At 35.2% G+C, this 24,798-nt stretch overlaps 2 protein-coding genes across 2 annotated transcripts; one reads left to right on the top strand and one right to left on the bottom strand.

The window, feature by feature from the left end:
- Positions 1 to 12,057: 12,057 nt before the first annotated feature.
- Positions 12,058 to 13,067, bottom strand: LOC116003105. Its single transcript, XM_031243277.1, has one exon. The coding sequence runs from the start codon at positions 12,841 to 12,843 to the stop codon at positions 12,241 to 12,243; it is 603 nt and encodes a 200-aa protein (XP_031099137.1). The 5' UTR covers positions 12,844 to 13,067; the 3' UTR covers positions 12,058 to 12,240.
- Positions 13,068 to 14,214: 1,147 nt separating this feature from the next.
- On the top strand, positions 14,215 to 23,570 carry LOC116002774 (phospholipase D zeta 1-like). Its single transcript, XM_031242940.1, has 20 exons — positions 14,215 to 14,463; positions 15,461 to 15,562; positions 15,705 to 15,829; positions 15,932 to 16,073; positions 16,222 to 16,392; positions 17,019 to 17,186; positions 17,740 to 17,982; positions 18,068 to 18,184; positions 19,223 to 19,362; positions 19,510 to 19,659; positions 19,833 to 19,989; positions 20,071 to 20,598; positions 20,964 to 21,074; positions 21,225 to 21,371; positions 21,678 to 21,875; positions 22,023 to 22,124; positions 22,316 to 22,447; positions 22,561 to 22,626; positions 22,757 to 22,818; positions 22,911 to 23,570. The coding sequence occupies exons 1-20, from the start codon at positions 14,215 to 14,217 to the stop codon at positions 23,158 to 23,160; spliced, it is 3,360 nt and encodes a 1,119-aa protein (XP_031098800.1). The 3' UTR covers positions 23,161 to 23,570.
- Positions 23,571 to 24,798: the final 1,228 nt, after the last annotated feature.

The raw sequence follows: 24,798 nt of genomic DNA, 5'->3' as shown, positions 1-24,798 counted from the left end.
CTACGTATTAGGGAACAATTTGGATAAAGCACATTTGAATAAAGTTGCAGACTTAAGTGCACTAAATTTGAAAGTCTTTTTAGAATTTATGGTTTAATTTTTATTTTCTTTTAGTTTGGTTGAGTCGGACTATATTGTTGAGAAATGAACGTTATAATGCTGCAAAGCACAATTCAGAATTTGAAACTTGATTTATTTATAAAAATGTCATCTCAATTTTTCCCTAACTTCAAATTCATTGTATTTTTTCAAATCGATAACTCTGTTTGGTTCATAATTCTCTCACGAGGGTGATTCTCACTTCAACGTAGTATACTCTATATATAGAAGTATACCCTATATATACATATAACAGATAATAATTGCATGTATGTATAGTAGTTAGTTTAAGCTAAGCATTCATCAAATTGAGTAGGTAATTAAAACGTTCAGCCATAAGTTGCAACGTTGAATGTACTGATAAATTATGCAGACAAAGGAATCTTAGCTTGGCTTTAATTCAGTTATTTTCCTCAGGTGTGACCATTATTAGCAGATGCTTTATGCTTAAAGACGAAAGCCAGTAGAGATGACAATGATTTAAGGCTACCATCCCCGATCCGTCGACCCTTGACCGCCCTGAAGTCTTCCCTTCCTCGTCGGAAACTTTCTTTGTCTCTCGTATACATATTTATTCCGGTATGGGCTTAAGACTTCTTAAACTTGTTTAATTTCATTGATTCCTAAGACTTGTAGCGAGGATATATATGTCCTCTCAACTTGCTTAAAATGGTTTAATTTGTTTGAACTGAGTGACCGATTGAGTAGATCAGATAGAACATGTTTTTTATTTAGTGTCGTTTCTTTCAATATTCATTCATCTTCAATCAAAAGTCAAGGATTGATCATTCGTTTTGAGTATAGAGCAATGTTAAATTAAAACAACTAATATAAAATTAAACATACAAATCCATCTCCAATAATTTTATATATATATATATATATATATATATATATATATATATATTAAGGTCTTAATTAATTGGTGCAAGTTAACTAGGCTTATAAAGTGGTTTGGTTGAACTAAATAACTACTAGTTGTTATTCAATCAGATTCTGTGCCTATATAAACCTGTATTGATAGGATACAAGATAAACATTATATAGCACATACAGTTCACGGTACTCATGATGCTCAGTAGACACCAGTACACCATCGGCTAACACCATTTAAGACAAATATGGCTAACGTACAGTCTACCGTTCAAGAGGCATTACATCAGCTGTGATTGGAGATCCGCTTCCGCTACTACGAGTCAGGTTTCTCGTAAACTATTTTGTATGGTTAGATTATTTATATCTAACAATATAAACTCACTCCTCTTTCCTTTCGAGTTTCTACATAAAATTAAAATCTAGTTTTGTTCTTGAAATGTATAATGGTCAAAACATATAATTACCTAAACAAATTTGGTTCCTTATTTTGGTACCCCTAACCTAAGTAGCCAAAAAACCAACACGATAGTAACCTATACAATGGTTTTCCATAAGCAAAATATTGTTGACGAACACAAAAGTAATGTATGTTTTTGAAGATGGAATCGAATAAACCGTTGACTGGGCAACCCGCATAAGTTGACGTCGTCAACCTGCCATGCACAAGATGCATGCACTTATAAATTTTGCACTTATAATGGAAGCTTCGTTTCTGTTATTTTCCCTCGTTGTGACCATTATTTTCAGATGCTTTATGCTTTAAGAAGAAAGCAGAGATAGCAAGTTGTGTGCTTTAATTATATTCCTCCCTGACCCTACTGCTACCGAATGTGAACTCTAATGTGAAGTCTGTCTTGTAATTCTCTAATAAAGATTCAAAAAAAGTAAATCAGTTTAGATTACTCATAAGTGATCGTCTCAAATATTAAAGAATGTCTGTAAATAGATCTTACAATATGTTAAACTTGAAATTTATAATTATCTAATTACCTAACAAATTTGGCTAGAACTCGGTTTACATGTCATTTGGCTCTAATATCTTTATTATATTCTGGTTCAGTGGTTTGGACTAATGACTTCTAAAACTGTTTCATTGATTCCAAGACTTTTTAATGAACAATTTGGTGCAGATGTGTCTTGCTTAATTAAGATGCTGCACCACCTCAAGATTACATCACTATGTTTATCGTCACCATTTGGCACCCACCATGAAAGATTGATTGTTATCTTTAATTTAACTGTTAGCAGCCACAACGCCTTATATATGTTAAGTGATTTTTATTTTTTTTGGTTAAAATAATTTCAACATATATTTTCTAATTGTACATATTGGAATAAGTAGAGTGATACAGTAGTTAATTTGATAACTACAAAGTTTAAGTATATGACTTATTGTGAAAGTTGTTTATTGGTCTTCTAGATTTGAGTCAATCAGCTTGTGTAGCACCCTGGGACATGCTATCAATTGCCATATAACTTGTAGTTAAAGCGTAACTATATTTCCTTATAATTACATAACAACCAATGTCACATGCATTCTAATGATAGGATGGTAGTTAAGGTAGTCACCACACACCAAAATTTAGACTTGATAAGTGTAACTTGAGATCCCAATATTATTTATTAAAAGCATTTACCCCATCAATTAAGACTCAGCTCACTTATAAATTAATTTGTCTAATTAGGTGAAGATTGTTGCCACCATGCACGCCAATAATGTAAGAATATTAGAAACGAAATGAAAAGGAAAATGCATGCCGCCGAAAGCACAACATACTGTGTAGGCTTCCGATGTTGTCAACAAATCAGATTCACTATAGCTGGCTTCTTTGATTCCTGTTTCAATCGAATATGACGATAATGTGGTTCAATGTATCCACCCCACTATTACTATATGCCCTAAACACACTAGTTTCCAAGTCTTTTTGTTTTCTTCCCCCAACTACTATGTCTGATAATGGTAAAGTGATTATAAAATGAAATTTTGTGTTAAATAATGCTAATGACTCGTGGTGAAGTGGCATGTGTTACTAGTAACTGTTATACCATGGACCACGACCAGGTTCATATTGCATTATGAACCCTGATACAAAAATTCTGTACATTCAGTTAACACATTCTGTATCTACAGTTAACAATTTTTATACATGTAAACAAATAACTTGATAATTATTGACACATAATATGATAGCTACAGGTACATAAACGGTCAACCGCAGGTATAAAATGTGTCAATTACATATACAGAATTTGAAGGTTATTTTTAGATCAAGGTCTACAATGTAAGATAGACCTTGGTCCATGGTATAATTTTCTCGGCATGAAGTGACTCTCCTAAATAGGAGGTTATGGGTTCGAGCTTCAGTGGATGCGGTATTGACTCCACTATCAAACAGGCAGATTTTCCATGTCATCTAAAAATAATAATAATAATAACATTATTCCTAGCATCTACGACGTTCGATATACCTAATCCTTATCTGATCCAACTGAAAGAACTAATCAGGAATATTGTTCTTCAATAATTGATCAATTTCACATTTGCCCTCCACCCTGAACTTAACCTCGTAAAGTCCAATATATAAACACGATGCCGCTTAGGTTTTTTCATCACAAGCACAAACATTTCTTCAAGAAAAAAAAATAAATCAGCCCATTTTCCAAAAGAAATAATGGCCGCTAATCGTTATTACAGCAAGAGGGAGCTTACAGAGATTGGAATGGAGGGCTTTGCTCTCATTGATGAATTCTATGGCGGTGGACGAAAGCATAAAACCCTACCCAATTATGTTTATTCTTCATACAAGGTAACTTATGGTCCATACCGTCCGTCGACGCCGCCGCCGCCGGCGGCGGCCACTTCCGTCATTGCTGGTAATCGTTTTACAAAAGCCGGCAGCAGTGGCGGTGTTTCGGGAAAGGCTCAAAACTGTTGCAGTTACCGTTACCCACCGCCTCAATCTCTCGTCTGTTATGCTCCGGCGGTTGCGGCCACGGCGGAAACCGTTACGGTGATCCGTGGTTACAATGAGAAAGGAAAATTTTCCGGTGGTGCGATATGATCTTTATAATTATAATTATTATTATTATTATTATTATTATATATTGTACTACAATGTAATAGAGCCAGTAGTAAAAAAAAAACCAGTATATTTAGTAACATATGCACCAGGTAGCCATGCATGGAGGTTTATCTTGGCCTTGCTTGCATGTAACAATAATGTTTATAGTTAATTACTAATATAAACTCGGACAATGCGTTTTTGTCACGGAGTTGAACAGTATAGATATAAAGAAAATCTATGTTGAGAACTTTTATGAAGAGTTTTATAATTAGCTTAAGCTTGTTGTTGGCGATTTGATTATTTTTAAATTTGTTTATTAGAAGATTTGTTAGTCAATAAAAATGGGTAAGCAATATAATATGCAATTGTGTGGTATGTATGGCCATGTATACATTGAACAATCTTTTATGGTGCATAACTGCATATAATAGAGAAGATGCAAATTAAAGGTTGGATACGCAGCCTAACCTAGCTAGTACGTAGCTAGTAGCTACTACCAGAAAATAGGAATAATTCGAACTAAGTATTTATTTTAAGGAAGAAACCATGTCTAAACTAATAGCACATGTATCTACAATTTTGAATTTGTCGCCATACGAGGAAAAAACAAAAACAAAACAAAAAACAAAATAAAATAAAATTATGGTGTATGTCTCATATATTATCCGGAGGTGACAAATGTGAGAACCTATTTACCTAAACAAATACAAAGCAAATGAAGCGGTATTTTTAGGGTAGGATACCCTTGTAACCTTAAACATCTGAACTCTTTGCTCCTCTAGAAGTAGATACACTGCCAAACTATGTAAATCTTGTGTTCATATTCTGGTTCTGTACTGTTTAACTTTTTTGGGGTGTAACGCAGAGTTTTTAGTGTCAAACATAGTGACTAATTTCCTTACTATTTAATTTTGATTGGCAAAAACTTGTGTGAAACCGTAGACATGTTCGTTGAGCCAAAATAAAATGTAATATTTATATTGAAAAATGTAATACTAATAGAAATATAATGTTTATTACTTAAATGTGAAAATGTAATACTTCTAAAGAAAAATGTAATATTTTTACATTTTGATTTAAAAGTATTACATTTTTCCTCAAAACTAACAAACACTCTCTAACATTACTTATAAGAGAAAATGTAATACTTTTTCATAAAAAATAAAAAATTATTACATTATTTATCCTCAAAAGTATTGTAATTTTTCTTATAAGGGACACTTTATTCCTAATTAGTATTACAGTTTTCCGTATAAATATTACATTTTCATATTTACGAGATGGTCTCATACAAGTGTGACTCATTTTGATATAGATAACATTTGGTAAATAAAATGGATTACAATTAATGATGACCAATTGGAATCACAAATTCAATTAGAATATTATATTAATTACATTTGAATATAATTTTGACTAATTGTGTAAGGGATATGATGCCCATGGTATATACATAGATATATGTAAAATTCTCAATAAAGATACTTTAACTATTCAGCCTTTTTAATTTAATTTACCATTTTAACTTAATAAAATCAATAAGATATACTAGAGGTGAAAATCCTATTAAAAATCATTCAAATTACTCAATTCTTGCCCTAGCTATTTATTTTCCCACCACCATAATAATCAAATTCCTGTCTAAATTAAAATAATTGATTTGATAATCATAAACTTTATTGATCTTTTTTATTTAAACCAATTAAATACGGCAACTTAAACTAATTTATCATCTTAATATTTTACCCACTAAAATAACAAGGCTTGGCCTACATTGAGTGGTTATTTAAGTAGCAACTACCTGATTCCTCTAAATCAAAGAGTCTCCTGGCCTGGTCTAAGTCAAGGTTTTTAAAAATTGATGCCATTCAATTCCACAAGAATAATGCATGCAAGAATCTTTGAATTAAACCCAACCCAAATTGCCGCCGAAAGCACAACCTAACGCGCCACCGTCAACTAACACCTTCACCATACCATCTTCCGCATACTCAAACATAAATATGCAATTCAACTATCAGTTCAGCCTTTTAGTTGAGATGAAACACACATTTTAATATGATATCAGAGTTAATCTCATGTCAAAGATCATATGTTGGAATCACCCAATAAAAAAGACTATAATCCACATTATTTGGAGTTGTACACGTGAAGGGGCGTGTTGAACATATAATATATAAACATGCTTCAATTGTATGCATGCTTCCTGGAATTGAGGAAGAAGTATTATTTAGTTTCTTCACGCACTTATTCCCAGCATCTCCTTCGTCGAAAGCGCACCAACCTTATCTCACCCGTCTGAAACCAACTAATTAACTAACAATTTCAATTCCCCCCGCCCGCCCCAGAATTAATTCATCAATTTCAATTCACATTTAATTTAATTTGTATGTTGTTGAGTCTGAACAGTCCAGTATATAAACACACTGCCTCATAATCTTCTTCTCCATCAAAGACCACAAACATCTCATCATCTCCTTCATATACCCACCCCCACTGCACACATTTCTTAGCTTGAAAAAAAAATGGCACCTGCGAACTATTACAGCAAGAGGGAGCCGCGGCCTAACTACGCCGCCGCCTATGCTGAAACTTCCTGTCCAAAACCTCCGCCGCCGTCGTCAATGGGTGTTAGGTTTCCGGCGGCTAGTAGCGGTGGCAACTCGCGGAAGTTTCAGCAGATTTGCAGCTATCATTATTCGCCCGCGGAATCTCTGGTTTGCTGGACTCCGGTGGTTGCTGCGACGATAGAAACGGTGACGGTGATCCCGGGTTATGAAGCTGCCGGTAAATTACTAGGTGGCGCCGGCGCCGGCGCAACCCTTATGGATAATTATTACAACCAGCACTGAATGTATAGCTAGTATACTTAGTTACATATATGTATTACGTACCAATACATGCATGCATGCATGCTACTTAGTGATCGTATATATATACAATATACTTATGTTTTGTATTGATATGATCAAGTTGTTACACTTAAGTCAAATTCAAACTCCTGACATGTTTTAATATCCATAATGTTTTTTTAATCATGATATCCATAATTAAATTAGACACTTATTCATACTTATTTAGTTGTGAGGGTCATGTTTCAATAGCGACTTAACCCTCTAAACCACTGTTTAACATATTCTTGTGTCGCCTCCCGGGCTTAGCGTAGTTGGTTCGTCACCTGATTTAAAGGTCACGAATGCTCATGATTGGAGACGGCAGTGTATGTGGAATTTGAATCCTGCTTCTATAAGCAGGCTTATTCCTTTGTAATTAAAGAGCATGTTTTGAGCACATAATATATCAAACATAAATCTATAGTCTAATTATTAATTTAATCTTATAGTTAAAACGAAATTAGATATATTTGTAATTTGGTATACTTACTCTAATATTACTCTGAGAATCACTAATTCACTACTAGAACAAATAGTGCTTACTGCTTAGTAGCTAGCGTTATGCACTTATGCTGATACCTTTCTTACAACAACTTAACACTTGTATATATGCTTTTTTAACCCGACAATCATAAATACAAATTAAATTGACATTTGTTTATTTTTTAATTTTTTAATGTTCTTCGTTTTAACAAGGATTTAATAATATCACTTCTGGAAATTAGTGTTTTTCCGACCTCATTTCCGACAACCCCAAAATTTGGTCACAAAAAATGACTTTTTTTCATTTTTTCGACGGAGGGTCAAAGTGGTCGATCCTATCAAATCAGATTCCTAATAAGATTTGATCAAAGGTAATTAAGTTAAAAATATACAATATATCTCAATAATATTCGATCCTATCCAAAGGTTACCCTCCACGTATGCATCAACCCTCCGAGGTTACGTTGAGTGCATCCAATCATATATTCAATCAGGACAAGTGGCACAATATTTTATTCTTTTTAATTTAGTTGATCACAGCTTCGCCAGCTTAATTATAAGCCCACAAGACTCCATCCCTAAAGCATAATTTGCATGCAAATCATAGTCTTCATGTGCGCATAAGGGATTCAATCTAGATTTTCCAGCATCATTTGGGCATTTCGCAACTTAACATGTTTTCATCTCTATTGACTTATTAAGATTAACTTGCCTTTTTCTCTTTTTTATGATGGCATGCCTTTTATATTAAAGATAGGCTTGAATATCATGTATGAATAATGTTAAGAAAATAATAGAAGAAATAAATGGAATGAAATAAAATATAATTACTAATCTTAATTGCAACAAAGGATCGGACCTAATTAAACATGGACAATATTTTATTAGTCCGTAGCAATTCAATAGCTCCATGTATTATAGTATATATGACATTCCCGATTTGATGTATCCTAAAGAATCAACTTAAGTGGTCGGGACTGCATAATAATTTATAAATACATTGTTTAATCATTAGCTAGCTAGGTATTGATGCTGCATGGGATACATGCTCCTTATTTAAATTTTATCCATTATTGTGACCTTTAATTTGGAATAAAGACACTATAATCATACCCTCTCAATCTTGTAAAGAATCCAGTTGCTTTTGGTTTATAAGTTAAGAAATAAAGATTCGGAACGAAAATCATGTACATATTAAGTCGTTGATTAATCAATCACTCTCTCCTCTCATTATAGTGTATCACGTCACGTTCATCTAACTTACTTCATAGTATCACTCTAGACCTCTATTTGTTGTCTAATTTACGTTAAAAAGCTGGTATACAAAATAAACGATAAGAAGTATTTTTGTAGGAAAAAAATAGAATTGAATATATTTACACTCAAATATTGATGAATTAATCATTATGTCAAGATCAAGCCACTTATTATTATACTAAAAGTTATACATATGCTTATCGCTATGCCAAAAATTATAATAACAAATATGCAACTTTATTTCATTATATTTGTGTAGCAATTAAAATTACGTACATTTTAATAACAGAATATTAAACTCGACCTTCCTAACCTCCTCCCCAACACTCCATGCATGACAGAATTCACGTGACATATATTGTATTCATAACAGGATCCATTATAGAAATAGTGAATATTTTCCTCAGGCGACATGATTGTTTGCACTTTGCTGGGAGTGGATGGATTCTTGGCCGGTGCTATCCCACGACACTGGGAATGATTCTTGGCCGGCGCACTTCACTCTTCTCAACCTTAATCATATTATATCATATATAACCAGCTTGGTTGCGATTGTGTGCTCTCATTCCTTAAGAGTCATTCTCATATAAAAAAAAATCAATATAATTAATATTTTACCCCTTAATTGGATCAACACAGTCCTCCTATAGTTCGGACCTATTTAGGACACCTCATGGTCTAACGAAAAAAAATTTTGTATCTTACCATATATATATAACTTGTTACTCCGTAATACAAATATATTACAAAATAAGTAATATACATGACCATACCTTGTAAATAGTCGTCCTTTGTACATAAACTTAATGTATAACTTACTAGTATACTTAATTACTCTTACATGACCATATCTTGTAAATAGTAAAAGTATAAGACCACCTCTCTTGGTATTCCTAAGTAATCTGCGGAGCATAATATATATAATGCATGCATATTGAATATTCAAGACACTTTAGGATTTCTCAAAGTGAATGCTTTAGAATTTACTATAATAAATGGACATCTCACATGTAACGATATTTTAGTGTCAAACACTATACTAATAAGTGATCTAGCTTAATTTGCCTCGTCAACTTGTGGAATCATGGTTGAAATAGATCATTTATTGAGTTACAATTTGTATAAAAAGTTATGACATTTCTTATAGTTTTCATCATTTAATACGGTATCTTTTTCAAAAAAAGTGATACTACATACATATATTCCCCTCATGATTTCAACTTATAATATTCACTTATTTACTCAACTCCTCCATCTATGGCCTTTATTACTGGACGTTTGGTTGGGAAGAGAGAATTAGGGGGGAAAGAATTATAATTCCGTAAAAAAAAAATAAAGTGAAAATTCAAATTACATTGTTTGGTTACAAGGAATAGAATGATTGAGAATTGAAAAGGAAGAAGTGAATAAAGACTAAAATGTCCTTGTATAATAATAATATAATAATCATAAGAAGGATAAATTAGTAATTTATCATGGAAATACAATTCGGCATTGCAATTCCTAGGGTCACCCTGGCCTAAGGGTGTAAACGAGTCGAGCCGAGCTCGAGCTCGACAATTTTCGAGCTGCTCGCGAGCAGCTCGTTTGTTCGAGCTCAAGCTCGGCAATTTTTGTTCGAGCTCGAGCTCAGGCTCGAACTCGAATTCGAGTTCAATTTTGAGCTTGAATTTAACCTATTTGATTTTAAATTTTTAGTATTTCAAATTTTAATTCCGTGGAATTGCAATTTCATGAAGTTTGGTAAGAATGGAATTACAATTTCATCCTACCACCCTCCCGCTTCGATTGAGCCAGTGGCCTGAACCCTTCCCATAAAATGAAGCATTATATAATAGGGATACCATACTTAACTGCTATTCCATGGAAATTCCCAAAAATCTATCTATAGACCAGCATCAAAGCTATATAGACCTCAAAAAAGCTACAGCGTATCCTAAAATTTAATATTAGCAACTTATATACATGCACTCCCAGTCCTATATAAAGGATCAAACCTGCATAGTGTTAGAAACATACAGTACAACACAACTCTACATATCAGTGTGTTCGAGTGTTGCTTTGGTGCATGCCCATGGCACGTCGTCCAGCAGACAAGGCAGAGCTGGTTAAGATCGGGATGGAAGGCTTTGCCATCGCGGACAAGGAATATCCTCGTAAGAGGTATAACTGGTGGAACTTTGTTGTTCCTGCAGCGAAAGAATCGCCTTCACCAGCTGCTGCCAAAAATGTTATGGACTGCAATCACGCTGCCAAAGCATATGGAGGTGTGGTGGTGAAGGACTACTTTTTCCCGAGGAAAATGGCCGTGTTTAGGAAGAAGCAGGCTTACTAGCTTCTCGGGTCGTCTTCATCTCTTTCAAGCATCAATCTTTTCTAGTAGTATGTAGCAAAAAGCTAGCTTGATGGTTGGCTTCAAGTTCGAGTTTTGTGTGTCTCTGATCTTCAGGGGAAAGATCACTATATCTTGTATGGTTGTTTCACTAGCTTAACTTGTTTGTATGGTGTGTTTTTATGTATAATAACTTGTTTTCCATAGCCCGAGGATTCGGGCAGAGCACAAGGTTCCTTACCTTAAACAAGCTAGGCCGATATCTAAGGAAATAACATGTTAATGACACCAAAAGAGCCATTTCCCTGTTATTGATCAAAGAAACATCGAAAACTGTCCAAAAAGCAATGCAGAATCCCCATTAGGATAGAGTAAAAGGGCAAGTCTCAAATTCTCAATCCAAATGAACCCCATGCAAAAAAACTGAAGGCAAAAACAGAGGTTATTCGTTTTACATCCTAACACCTTCAAACCGTTCTTCACATATAGCTTGAATACAGGCAAGTTGCAATCTTTAAAGCAGTAATGGACAACCCCCATGTTCATATTATGTCTCCTTAATAGCTAAAACATAGGCCAACATGTCTTTCACACCGAATATCTTATACTTAGATAACATGAATTCCTGCAGCCCTCTCCCAAACATAAACTCTTCAGTCCTCACAACTCAAAAATCTATGCTCCATAATACTATGTAAAAGAAACATCCTCAAAGAAATGTTCCATTCATCAACAAGCACAACACATATCAAGAACACTATACTTCAGGGATAACCCCAGTCAAGTTGGTCGGACTATTGACTTAGTAACCACAACATTACAAGTTCGACTTTCCGTGGAAGCAGCCTATTGGACTTCTTAGTTTGAGCCCATCAACTATATACAGCCTAGACTGGTTTAACTCCTTGTGTCACTTTCATAGTTGAAAGTAACCCCTACTCACCTACCCACCAACTCCAACTTGGTCAAATATAGGATTGGGATCAAAACTCAAAAGTAGACAGAGCAGAGACGTATACGCCATCATATTGGAGTTCCATAGAAGCAAGTATTGAAAGTGAATTGAAGCCAGATTTGCAATTAATATATTTCAAATCCAAGAGCCAATTATATGTTCAGGGAATGAATATATACATTATGTACATTGAAATGTGTTCTAAACAATGAATCAGAGCACTGGATCATGAAATTCAAGAATGGAATTCAGTGAAGGATGGTGGATAGTTTTACCAATTCAGCAGACAGGTGTCAGTCTCATCGGAACCTTCTCCCTTGCCGGATCACCAAGTCCACCGGCCACAATTCTGACCACCTTCTTGAACGCGAAATGTAAGCAATTCGAGAACACTATCCAGCTTAAGACCTCGTACACGAAGTCAAAAGCCGGGTCGGATATTGAATTGGACGAGGGTTCATCCCAATTTGACCCGCCATATCCGCCGAAATTCCACCCGCTCCCGCCGCCCCAGCTATTCCCGCCGCCGAAGGCTCCATCGTCGTCTCCGCCATCGAAGAAAAATCCGAACTCCCCGCCGTCATCCTCCCCGCCGCCGCCGCCCAACAACTTCCGCCTAACGCGCCGTGTTTTGCGGGCGAGTCTCCGCGGCGCCGTTCTGGTCCGATTCGATCTCACCGGCGGCGGAGCCACGGCGTCCGTAGGGGAGAACGCCGCTGAAATCTGGACGAAGGCGGAGGCGGAGGACGGTAGTGATTGCTGATCGTCGGAGAGAGACACGACATTGTTTGAGGTGAAACCGTGGTGGCGATTCAGACGGAATTTCGAGTTGTGTGTCGAGGCCACCGCCGTTATCGCATCGGAAAACACAGAAATTTCCATTGATTTTGGATCCGAACCCCGAATTGAACAGACTAGAGCTTCGAAGGAAAGGAATTGGTGATTTTCGAGGGAAATTTGGAGAAGAAAAATGTTTCCTTTTTTTGTTTGGATGAAAAAGTTGGGATATATAATTTATTTTTGTTGAAACGGACAAAACATGGTCAGATTCTTAAGAAAATCTCAGGCGGCAAGCAATAGACAACCACGCATCCTCCGCCCGCCCTACTGCGTTAGGCAACTATTGTTGTTTAGGGGAAGTCAAAGGATACTTCAACCCAACGTTGTTGCTCCAAAGGTGGAATCCACAACTCTCTAAGGGTCCTAAGTCCGGTCGACAAAACAGGAGAATGTAAATTATAGTAACTCAGTTGAACAGTGACTCGATAGAATAGGAGAATGTAAATCATAGTAATTCAGTTGAACACAGGAACTATATCACGGTGAGACTCGATCTTAAGTCATTATTTTCAAATTTTATTCATGTGACTAATTGAACTGCCTATGAGGACTACTTCAATTTAACGTGATTAAGAACGATTCTGATTCCGTTTTGAATAACTTTTTGATAAAATTTCAAAAAATATTGTAATTAAGTTTTTAACTAAAAAAATATTTCATAAAGATCTCTTGAATCTATAAAATACTGTAATTTGTTCTAATATTACATAATCAACATTTTGTCACTAATATAGTACAAACTAGACTAATACTCCATACTTGGTATCTTAATGGTCATGGTTAATCTTTGTAACTAATTAATATAATTATATAAATTTTAATCTAATAAAATCATTTTTATATAAATAAAAATCATAATATAAATTGGAGCATGACAGTTATGTTAGAACATGCATGAAACTTTATTGTATTATACAATTATTATTATTATCATTATTCAAATAATTATTTTGTTTATAAAATAAATCCAAAAGAAAAACAATTCTTTGATAATGTCAGTCTGTAATTAATATAATTACATAGATTATAGATACACTAGAAATCTAGAATTAGAAATTAAAAAAAAATTACAATAAATATAGAGACAATTGTTTCAGAATAAAAGTATAACTTGCAATTAATGTATATGTGATCCGGATAAATCGGGCTATCTGAACCCGCTTATATATGACTTCGTTGCATGCCATATCACAAACTAACTTAACCTCTCCTCCTCCGATCACAGCGTTCCCGCACAAGAAGAACCCTTCTCTTCGCCGTGCATTTCTATTTCTTCCGATCGATCATCCATTTTTCTCTTTCTAGATCTAATCTCGAGCTCAAATGCACATTTAATAAATTAATAGGCTACAATGATGATGATGATCTTAATTATACATACGCAGCTATAATTATTAATTAGTGTCATTGAAAATGGCGTCGAAACCGCCGCAGCCGACGGCTCCCAGCAGAGGAGGGACAAAGTATGTGCAGATGCAATCGGAGCCTTCGCCGTCGGTCACCTCGTCGCTGCTGCCGCATCACCACCAGCAGACGACCTCCGAGTTGACTCGGATTTTCGATGAGCTGCCGAAGGCTACTATCGTCCATGTCTCCCGCCCTGACGCCAGCGATATCAGCCCCTTGCTCCTCACCTACACCATTGAATTCAAATACAAACAGGTTCTGTGCATGGCACTACTTGTATGTTCCCTATTTTTTTTCGTGCATGTGTGTATATCACTCAACAATCAGCACTTAGCTTAGATGCTTAAGAAGTTTGATGTTTAGAATTCTAGGAGTCGGATTTTGTATGAAGAAGAGCTTAAACTGTTGGAAATCTTATTACACTCCAAAAGCTCCTAGCTAATTAAGGTGGTGGGAACTTTTTCTAATGTAATATGAAAACACATTTCACATGAACTTCAAAAGCTGGATCATAAAGGCAATCAATACGCCATCTCAAATTAGATAGGTGGGCAATTTGGTACGAATATATTACTATGATATGAAAGGCCTTTTGTCCAACGGGATAATTGCATAAAACTTGAGATCTGAAGTAAGAAATCACAAGTTGTTGTGTGTGTGTCTATATATGTGTGTGTGTGTGTATATATATATATATATATATGTATATGTATCTATATATATAATAAATTTACTGATAGCCTATAGTCCAAGTAGTGGAAGGAGTTTGGTTGCCTTTAACAAGGTCTCAAATTTGAACTCGCAAATGGAGCAGCAGGGATTAGGAAAGCTCCCCTAATGGGATGCAATGGCAGTTCAACTCTGGATTAGCAGACAGAGCTGTGGGAGCTTAGGGGTGCTCTATTTTTGAGATTGAACGATCAAGTGTGGCTTGTGATTAAAATAAAGTGATGTTCAATATTATCAGGATGCAATTTGGATTTTTACTGGCTTAGAAGAAGAATATCCATCAATGATGGATATAGTTTTTCCAGTTAAACACCCTTGGCTAACTATAACCCATTTCCCCCAGAATATTTTTTTTTTTTTGAGAACAGTTTCCCCCAGAATATTAGGTTGAATCTTTTCTATACATAATTCATCATATCATTATCTGCGCGCAGTGTTTACCTTTTCGTATGTTGGAGGGATGGCTCCTGTTTAAAAATTATATTTGATGTCTCATATGTTATACTATCGTTTTACCATGCAGTTCAATTGGCAACTAGTCAAGAAAGCTCCTCAAGTGTTTTATTTACATTTTACATTAAAGAAGCGCTTATTTATTGAGGAGATAACTGAGAAGCAAGAGCAGGTATATTTGAATTGTCTGTCTATAATTAAAACTCCATTTTGTTACAGATTTTAATCCTCAATAGCTGCTCTGTTACTTGCATTTTCATATCTGCTTTAACGGTGAAGTTTTCATTATTTATGACTGGTGTTTTACTTTAAAGGTTAAAGAATTACTTCAAAACTTGGGATTAGGAGAGAACATACCTCACACACCAACCATGCATGAAGATGATGACCCAGATGATGAGTCTCTCGCAATGCGTACTGACGAAAGTGTCAGAAACAGGTGATTTTTCATTCAGTGTGACTTTTCATAGTAGAAAGAAGGTATTAGATTCATTGTTCCCCTTATAATAGTTATCGTTCTTACAGGTGATTTTTTGTTCAGAGATGTTCCTTCTAGTGCTGCTCTGCCAATAATTCGCCCCACACTTGGAAGGCAACATTCTATGTCAGACACAGCAAAAGTTGCCATGCAAGGGTATTTAAATCATTTTCTTGGGAATATGGATATTGTCAATTCTCCTGAGGTATGTTAGTCTATCTTTTACTCTATAGTTGTTTAGTTTTCATATGCCATGAATCATAATAAGGCTATTGTGTTTCCTCGTGAATGTTTTTGTTGGAATACTCTTTTTTTTTCCCTAACTTATCATGCCAAGGAATTATGCCTTGTAGGTTTGCAAGTTTTTGGAGGTTTCGAAATTATCTTTTTCTCCAGAATATGGTCCTAAGCTTAAAGAAGACTATCTTATGGTGAAACATTTGCCCAAGATACAAAGTGATGATGATAAAAGAAGATGGTGTTCATGTCACTGGTTCAGTTGTTGTAAAGACAACTGGCAGAGGGTAACACAATTATTTCATGAAATTAACCCTTAGATTGATATAATCTTGAACTGGATTTTCTGTATTTTAAGGATCTTTTTGTGTTTTAAGTGCAACCTTGAAAGGTGAAGTTTATCCTTTTGGTACATCTTGCTCCCATCAGGTTCACCTTTGTATGTTCTGTTAGAGCTTCAATTACCTTCTTATTTTCCTTGAATACTTGTATTACTTTGAGTTGTAATTAGGAGGAAAATTACACAAAAAGTTTGGTGATATTAATTGTGTGTAGAACTATAGAAATGGAGGCATTTGCTGCATTTATTTGCATGACTAAGAGAGTATAGCTGTAAACATGAAAATAACTATGTTCTCTACATTTTATTTAATTGCCTCTTCAATTATCAGTTTACCATCCTAATACTTCTTATAATTACCATTTGGTGGTTGTTGTATTGTATGTAATATTTATTACCTTGAATTAAATGCTCGATTTAATTTTTCCGGTAGTGATAATTTAAGTTCCTCTATGGTGACTTGTGTCATGAACATGCTTGTTTCATGTTTCTTAGAGATATGGCTTCATTTACCAATTCCTGTCTGAACTTTCCCTTTCAAGTTCCTTGATTATCAATTTGGGTAATTTGCAGGTATGGGCTGTGCTGAAGCCTGGATTCTTGGCTTTTCTTAGAGATCCTTTTGACAATGTGCCTTTGGATATTGTTGTTTTTGACATTCTACCAGGGTCAGATGGAGAAGGTCAAGTATCATTAACAAAAGAATTAAATGAAGGAAAGCCCTTGCGCCATTATTTCAGGGTAAGGAACAGGTGTATGAATGCTTATCTGTTCTGAAGCACCTTTTGGAAGGCTGTGTTTTAACTCAATTAGTTTCATTTTGTTGTAGTGTCATGCTGAAAATCAGAAATTTACATTTCAGTGCTAGAACTGAAATAGCCCTTTGGTCTGTGGGTAGATTTGAATTTCTATAGTAGTGAACTGGAAAAGTTTTGGTACAATTTTATGCCCCAGGAAGTTGTGCAATGATTTTTCTCATATTTACATTGCACGCCTAATTGTTTGAATTTATAGATCAATTATGGAATCTGACTGTAAAGAGGTGCAGATGTTGTGACTCATTTATGTTATTCATGTTTGAGATAACTAACACATCCCAGTGTAACCTATTTAAAGGTATTATGATGTGTGTTCCCTGTCATTATTGCCTCCATGCCGACACCTCACTACCTGACATAAGATCTTAGTGAATGAAAAGATTCTATAATTACTTTTATTCCATATCTATGTCATTGGAAATTCCCTTCTCTGTAGTTGAAATTGCATTTTTCAGAACTAACTGAATTTAAAATAGGTGTCTTCTGGAACTCGTAGCATAAAACTAAGAGTAAAGAGTGATGCTAAAGTTAAAGATTGGGTTGCTGCAATTAATGATGCTGGGTTTAGACCACGTGAAGGTTGGTGTCATCCTCATCGTTTTGGTTCTTTTGCTCCTCCTCGTGGGTTTACAGAAGATGGCAGCCAGGCTCAGTGGTTTGTAGATGGTCGAGCAGCATTTGAAGCCATTGCTCTGGCGATTGAGGAAGCAAAATCAGAGGTGCATTACTTTTTTGTAATTCATGAATGCATAATTCTTCATTATACCTCTTTTTAAGGATGTTGTGGGCCATTCGAGAGTGCAGATATTTATATGTGGCTGGTGGCTTTGCCCAGAGCTGTATCTGCGACGCCCTTTCCAGAGTCATTTATCTTCTCGACTTGATTTGTTAATGGAAGCAAAGGCCAAACAAGGTGTTCAGGTACATATCATAGTCTCATGCTAATTTTCAATTAGTTTCTTATGTAGCATATTTATCCTGGAAGTGGTATTTATACAGAGTACTTGTCTTTCATTAACCTCAAATATCTAGTATGCTATATGATAAAGTGCTTTCAGTTTGTTAAACTTTTTAGAAACCTGCCTTCCAGTTTCAGCTTTTTAGTTCATTATTGAACCCAATATGTATGCACACATACTTCAAGATCATCTTTGTTGATATGCATGTTTCATATTTTGTTCATTAATTAGTGTCATCAGATTTGAGGTCTTGTTAGTTTGACTAATTTTGTTCCCCAATCAAGCATTTGTTGTTGGGGCTTTTGAGCAGTCACTATTTGATCTCTATGCATGTGCATAATCTGTTTCCAAGTAATGGTGGCAACAAAACTTACATCCCCTGTATTTTTAAATTGCAGATTCCACCCCTATTTCCTTCCTTTTCTTATTCATTGTCTTCAAGCTACAATACTGCCAATGGCCAACTCCATGCAAGTTCCCATCTTTCAATATAACCAAATGCCTCCAAATGCCAAAAGATTTTCCCAGATCCATGCATAGATCTAGTCCAACCACTTACACTCAAGTTCATAAACATTTTTGTATATACCTATGTTCATCAATGCCTAGATCTAGTGAGAGAGGGAGAATGGAAAAGAATGGCATGGATATTTCTAACTATAAAGTGATGACAACAATATCATTTCATATCCTATTTCAATGGTGTTAGGAGACAAACTCTACTGGTGTGGTTTTTGTAAACAATTGAAAAAGCGGGTGTGTCAATGTGAGTTTGATTAAAATTATCCCTTTTCTCAATTGGCTTGTCAATAGGCAATTTATGGATATGACATGTCTGGTAAAATACTGTCTCAATGCTGTTGCTATATTGCCTCTTCACCATTCATCCATAGCATCTTAACTAGCCTACTTTCAGACTCATGAGGTAGTTACTTATTTCTCTTTCTGAAGCTCTATATTTTTTATTGGCTGATGGTTTTGACCTATATCTTTGCTTCAGATTCATATTCTGCTTTACAAGGAGGTTGCTCTTGCTTTAAAAATCAACAGTGTGTACAGCAAGAAGAAGTTTTTAGGCATACACAAAAATATCAAAGTGCTTCGTTATCCTGATCATTTTTCTAGTGGTGTCTATTTATGGTATGCACTATTAAAGGAAAATCCACTAGGCTTTCCTTTCTTTGTTTCTTGGAACTGGAAACTTTGGTTAATTATTTGAAAAATCTGGGAATGCTTATTACTCAAACATATATGCAGCTGCTGATATTACTTTATGCATATGTATAGGTCTCATCACGAAAAAATTGTGATCGTTGACCATCAGATTTGTTTTATTGGGGGACTAGATCTTTGCTTTGGTCGGTACGATTCTTTAGAACATAAAGTTGGTGATTGCCCTCCTATTACTTGGCCAGGAAAAGACTACTACAATCCCAGGTATGATTTCACATTCTACTAAATGGCATTTACCTTCATTGTATCTTTATGTTGCATTCCTTATTTGAAAATTTTGATCAAGAAGCAAATATTTAAATAAATAACTAAAGGCCCTTTAGCAGGCACCATTCTTTCTAGGAATTTCCAAGTTGCTCATGCAGATCTATTTTCAGGGAGTCTGAACCAAATTCATGGGAAGATACTATGAAGGATGAATTGGATAGGAGAAAATATCCCCGCATGCCATGGCATGATGTCCATTGTGCCCTTTGGGGACCACCTTGCCGTGATGTTGCTCGACATTTTGTTCAGCGCTGGAACTATGCTAAGGTTCATATTTTGCTCTTAACTACTATTACTAGTGTATCTAAACTTTTTTGGTAACCTTAATAGTGCTATGTCATCTTTCAGAGGAATAAAGCCCCAAATGAGCAAGCAATTCCACTACTTATGCCTCAGCACCACATGGTTATTCCTCATTACATGGGAAAATTCAGAGAGGAACACACTGCAAATAAAGATATTAGTATTGCTCAGGACATTGAGAGACAAGAACAAGAGTCATTTTCATGCAGGTCGTCTTTCCAAGATATTCCCTTGCTGATTCCCCAAGAAGCTGATAGGATGGATATCAATGGTGAACCAAAACTGAGTGGGTTCAGTACAGTACATGATTTTCATAGACAGCCAAGCAAAAAGATTAGATCTCTTTCTCTCCGAAGGGGTAAAATGGAACCTTTAGTACCAGACATGCCTATGAAAGGATTTGCAAATGGAGTTGATGTGTTAGATCTTCAGCAGGATTTGTCTTCCAATTTGATGCACCGTGGCACCAAATCCTTAGATAGAGATTTGTGGGAAGCACAGGATCAAGACGATCAAGTTGGTTTGTTGGATGAAGCTGGGCAAGTTGGACCATGTGTTCCATGTCACTGTCAGGTGAGATACAACCAGTCTAACCTGGTTAGGAATTAAGGAATTCCATTAGCTATTCCAAGCTTCTGATTACCATAGGCTATTCTGTACTGTTTTGCTCAATGCTCGAGATACATTCAGTGTCTAAACTGGTTAGGAATTTCATTTGTTCTTCCAAGTTTCTGATTATCATGGGCTATGCTTTAGTTTTTTGTTTAATGCTCTGTATGGAACACCAAGAGTCTGATTTTAAGCCAAATTTTCTGGTATAAATTCTAGTCTTTTACATAGAAACATTACAATGAAAGCGTGATTTTTGTTGCTTACTATTCTCCCAAGTCTACTTCCTATATTATGTTTTCTTGATTAGCTATGGCTTTCTGTTTCAGGTTATAAGGAGTGTCAGTCAATGGTCTGCTGGAACAAGCCGAATTGAAGGAAGCATACACAATGCTTACTGCTCTCTAATTGAGAAGGCAGAACACTTTGTTTATATAGAGGTTTGTAATATGCTTTTTCTTTAAAGAATCTTTGTCAATTGAAGAGATTATAAATTGTCTTCATACTGCAATCTTCTTTGCTCTTGAGGTTATCAAGACATATAAGCAACTCTTGAATATTTTCTGAACTTGATGGGATTTTTTTTGCAGAACCAGTTTTTCATTTCAGGTCTTTCTGGAGATGACATTATACAGAATCGTGTGTTAGATGCATTGTATAAGCGAATCATGAGAGCTTATAATGAGAACAATTGTTTCAGGGTTATTATTATCATACCTCTTCTTCCTGGATTTCAGGTATGGATACACTTGCTGGATGTATTCATGTATCTGGAATATTAACAACAGAGAAATATTACTGAACTATGCATTCCAATATAACGTGAATGTATCTGGAATGCATGAAAATTACAATAGCTCACTGGCATTTATTCTAAACTATGGGACATGTGATAGTGAAACTAGGAATCTTATAATCTACTCCTAAGGTATAAGGAAACCCAAATTCCTAAGTTGAGTTTAGGAAACATTCCTTAAACTCCACATAGGAATACCCAACCTATTCTAATACATATTTTACTCTAATGTATTAAGTTTTGACAGGGTGGATTGGATGATAGTGGTGCTGCATCTGTCAGAGCTATCATGCATTGGCAATATCGAACAATATGCAGAGGACATAGTTCAATATTGCAGAATCTTCACGATCGGATTGGCTCTAGAGTGAATGATTATATATCATTCTATGGTCTCAGGGCCTACGGTAGACTGTTTGATGGTGGTCCTTTGGTATCTAGCCAGGTTTTGTTTTTAAACTTTCTTCCACCTCACTGCTCATATATGTTAGTGGCATCTATTTTCTGAATTCCACTTCTCCTCTCTCATGTTTCTCAGTTTTCATAGCTATTGTTCATTCACGGTGGATTCATGTGTTTGCCAATTTTCTAGATTTATGTGCACAGCAAGATCATGATAATTGATGACTGTACAACCTTGATTGGATCAGCAAATATAAATGACCGGAGCTTGCTTGGATCAAGAGACTCTGAGGTATGCATTTTTCTCTTTGAAATTTACATCTTCAAATTATAAACTACGGAGTAAAAGTTATTTCATGTATGAAGCCAATCAACTTAACTGGAACATAATGTGTAATGTGGTTAGCTTATACTGCTGTCTATCCTATGCATATGCATTGAAAGAACTCTTCTATAGTTTATAAGATTTTTTTTCTCTTTCAGATTGGTCTAATCATTGAGGACAAAGAATTTGTTGATTCATATATGGGAGGCAAACCATGGAAGGCTGGGAAATTTGCATCAAGTCTTCGGCTCTCACTATGGTCTGAGCATCTTTGTCTTCATGCTGAGGAGGTTCTACTCTGTTAACCACACCTCTTTATTATTTCCTTCTTCAGGAAGAGAAGGGGGGCGGGGATTATGAGCTGTAGGTACGCTGTTAGTGATTATTTATTCTCATTTGCTAGGTTGGTAAAATTAACGATCCAGTCATTGATTCGACGTACAAGGATATATGGATGTCAACTGCAAAGGTAAGAGTGGTAAATGCTTCTTGTTTTCTGAACTTTTTATACATCTTTGTCCAGAATGATCCTTTTTTCTTGTTTTCCCTCCTGTTAGCATTCTGCTTCTTAAATAACCTGGTAGTTTTGTCATCTACAGACAAATACCATGATTTTCCAAGATGTTTTCTCCTGCATACCAAATGATCTTATACAGTCTAGGTATGGCATAACTTCCATCTTTCATCCTTCTCTACTTTCCCTCGTCTTTCATTCAAGTAGCAGTAATATATAACCCCTCATACATCCTGCAGGGCTGCTCTTCGACAGTGCACAGCGCAATTGAAAGGCAAAATCAGTCATGCTACCATAGACTTAGGAGTAGCTCCAGATAAGCTAGAGCGTCAGAAAGATAGAGACGCGAAGGGAACAAATCCCATGGCACGGTTAGAGTCTGTGAAGGGCCATCTCGTGTGTTTCCCAGTGGATTTCATGTCCAAAGAAGACTTGAGGCCTGTTTTCAATGAGAGCGAGTACTACGCTTCACCTCAGGTTTTCCATTAGGCGCGATTCTGTAGGGCTAGATCAAAGAGGTTTGTCAATTGTCAAATGCTATGGTTCTTGGAATGCCACTGTCCACATTGCATAAACATATAAAGGAGAATGGACCATCTCACATCAAGACACACATCTCCTATGCCGCCTCGTCTCATTTGAGATACATACAGAAGAGATGGGTTCTTGATTTGGGAAGCTCTGCATTTCTGCAATGTTTTCAGTGAACAAAAGGGAATGCAGAACCAGATAATGGACTGTCTTCTGCAAAGGAGAATCATCTTTCATACATATGGATTGTATAGCTAAGTGTTTGCAGATTGTTTGTTTCAATATGCCATCATACCATGATGAATAAATCTATATTCTTTGATTTGTGTTTTATACAATTTGTTCAAGTTATAGATAAATAGGGGTAATTTTAGCTGAGTTGGCATGACCGTTGGATTGATAACCATGGTGGAGCCGTGGGGTTAATTGACCTCACTCAAATTTTGATGTTTATTGCTCATACATATATGAATGATTGCTTGATTATTTTTATTAAAGAGATGTGTTTGGAAGCGTAACGTTTTCAAAGTATGAAAATGTGCCGTGAATAATTTTAAAAAGAAAATATTTATTTATAATATTTATTTATTTATATATCATTGAGAGTAATATTAAATTTAGTATATTGACACCATTGAATAGTAACCCAAGGTTTCAAGTTAACTTTCTGTGGGACTACCTATTAATCTTTTTGGATTACAAGATGAGTTTCACTTAGAATGCATTTTTGGGTAGCGGTAGATTGTGAAATATTGGTGTGACAATGATAATTTGGTATGGTGAGCATTTACATTACACAATTGCATTGGCCTGGCACTCTCCATCAAGAAGAATCCTTTGAATTGTGTGCCGGAGGTTTGCTGCATGCTTTTCTCACCTTGAAAGAGAAAATCACATATTCTTTAGGTCATCATATCCAATATTCTAACCCCATAAAGAAAGCTACTAAAAGCAAAAAACAATTCAACCATAAAGCAACGGGCCATAAATAATTTTGCTTTCTATATTTTTAATTTTAAATTAAGTCTACAATGAAGAATGAAAAACTAAAAAATTGGAATAAATGCAGAGATAACTCAAAACTATCAAAATGCATTGATTGTCATTCAATCTTTGCTATTTTATTTTATAATAAACTAGTAAATTACTCGTTGGATACACGGATAAAAATTTTTTTATTATTATATATTTAGATAATGCGATTATATTGGAAAAATGCTTATATTTTCACTATTTGACATGATAATTTTTGTATGATAATATAGTGATTTTATATTTGTGTAGTGTAATATGGTTCATTATATTAATTCTATGAGCTAAATTAAAGAGGTCATCAAGCAAGATTGAATTTATTCAGCCAAACACATTCATAAAAAATCTAATTGTTCTATAGACCAGATGACAACACATTACAATCTCTCATCGTGATTTACATATTTTTAGAGTTTTCCAAAAGGTTTAACATTGATGCTTTTTGCCTAAATTTATGTAGCATTTTACATTATAGTTTCTTTTCCATAGTATCAAAATAAAAATTTTAAAAAAAAATCCTGCAAGAACTATATAATTCTTTTGCAAACCAACCAAAAGTGATCA

This window comes from Ipomoea triloba, chromosome 13 (assembly GCF_003576645.1).
Source record: "Ipomoea triloba cultivar NCNSP0323 chromosome 13, ASM357664v1".
Lineage (NCBI taxonomy): Eukaryota > Viridiplantae > Streptophyta > Magnoliopsida > Solanales > Convolvulaceae > Ipomoea > Ipomoea triloba.
The sequence above is the reverse complement of the archived record's forward strand: the minus strand, read 5'-3'. Positions and strand labels throughout refer to the sequence as shown.

Coding starts and splice junctions, on each gene's coding strand:
- LOC116002774 (XM_031242940.1), top strand. CDS start 14,215: ATGGCGTCGAAACCGCCGCAGCCGACGGCTCCCAGCAGAGGAGGGACA. Junction 15,563..15,704: donor TAACTGAGAAGCAAGAGCAG/GTATATTTGAAT, acceptor TTTACTTTAAAG/GTTAAAGAATTACTTCAAAA. Junction 21,075..21,224: donor AACACTTTGTTTATATAGAG/GTTTGTAATATG, acceptor TTTTTTTTGCAG/AACCAGTTTTTCATTTCAGG.
- LOC116003105 (XM_031243277.1), bottom strand. CDS start 12,843: ATGGAAATTTCTGTGTTTTCCGATGCGATAACGGCGGTGGCCTCGACA.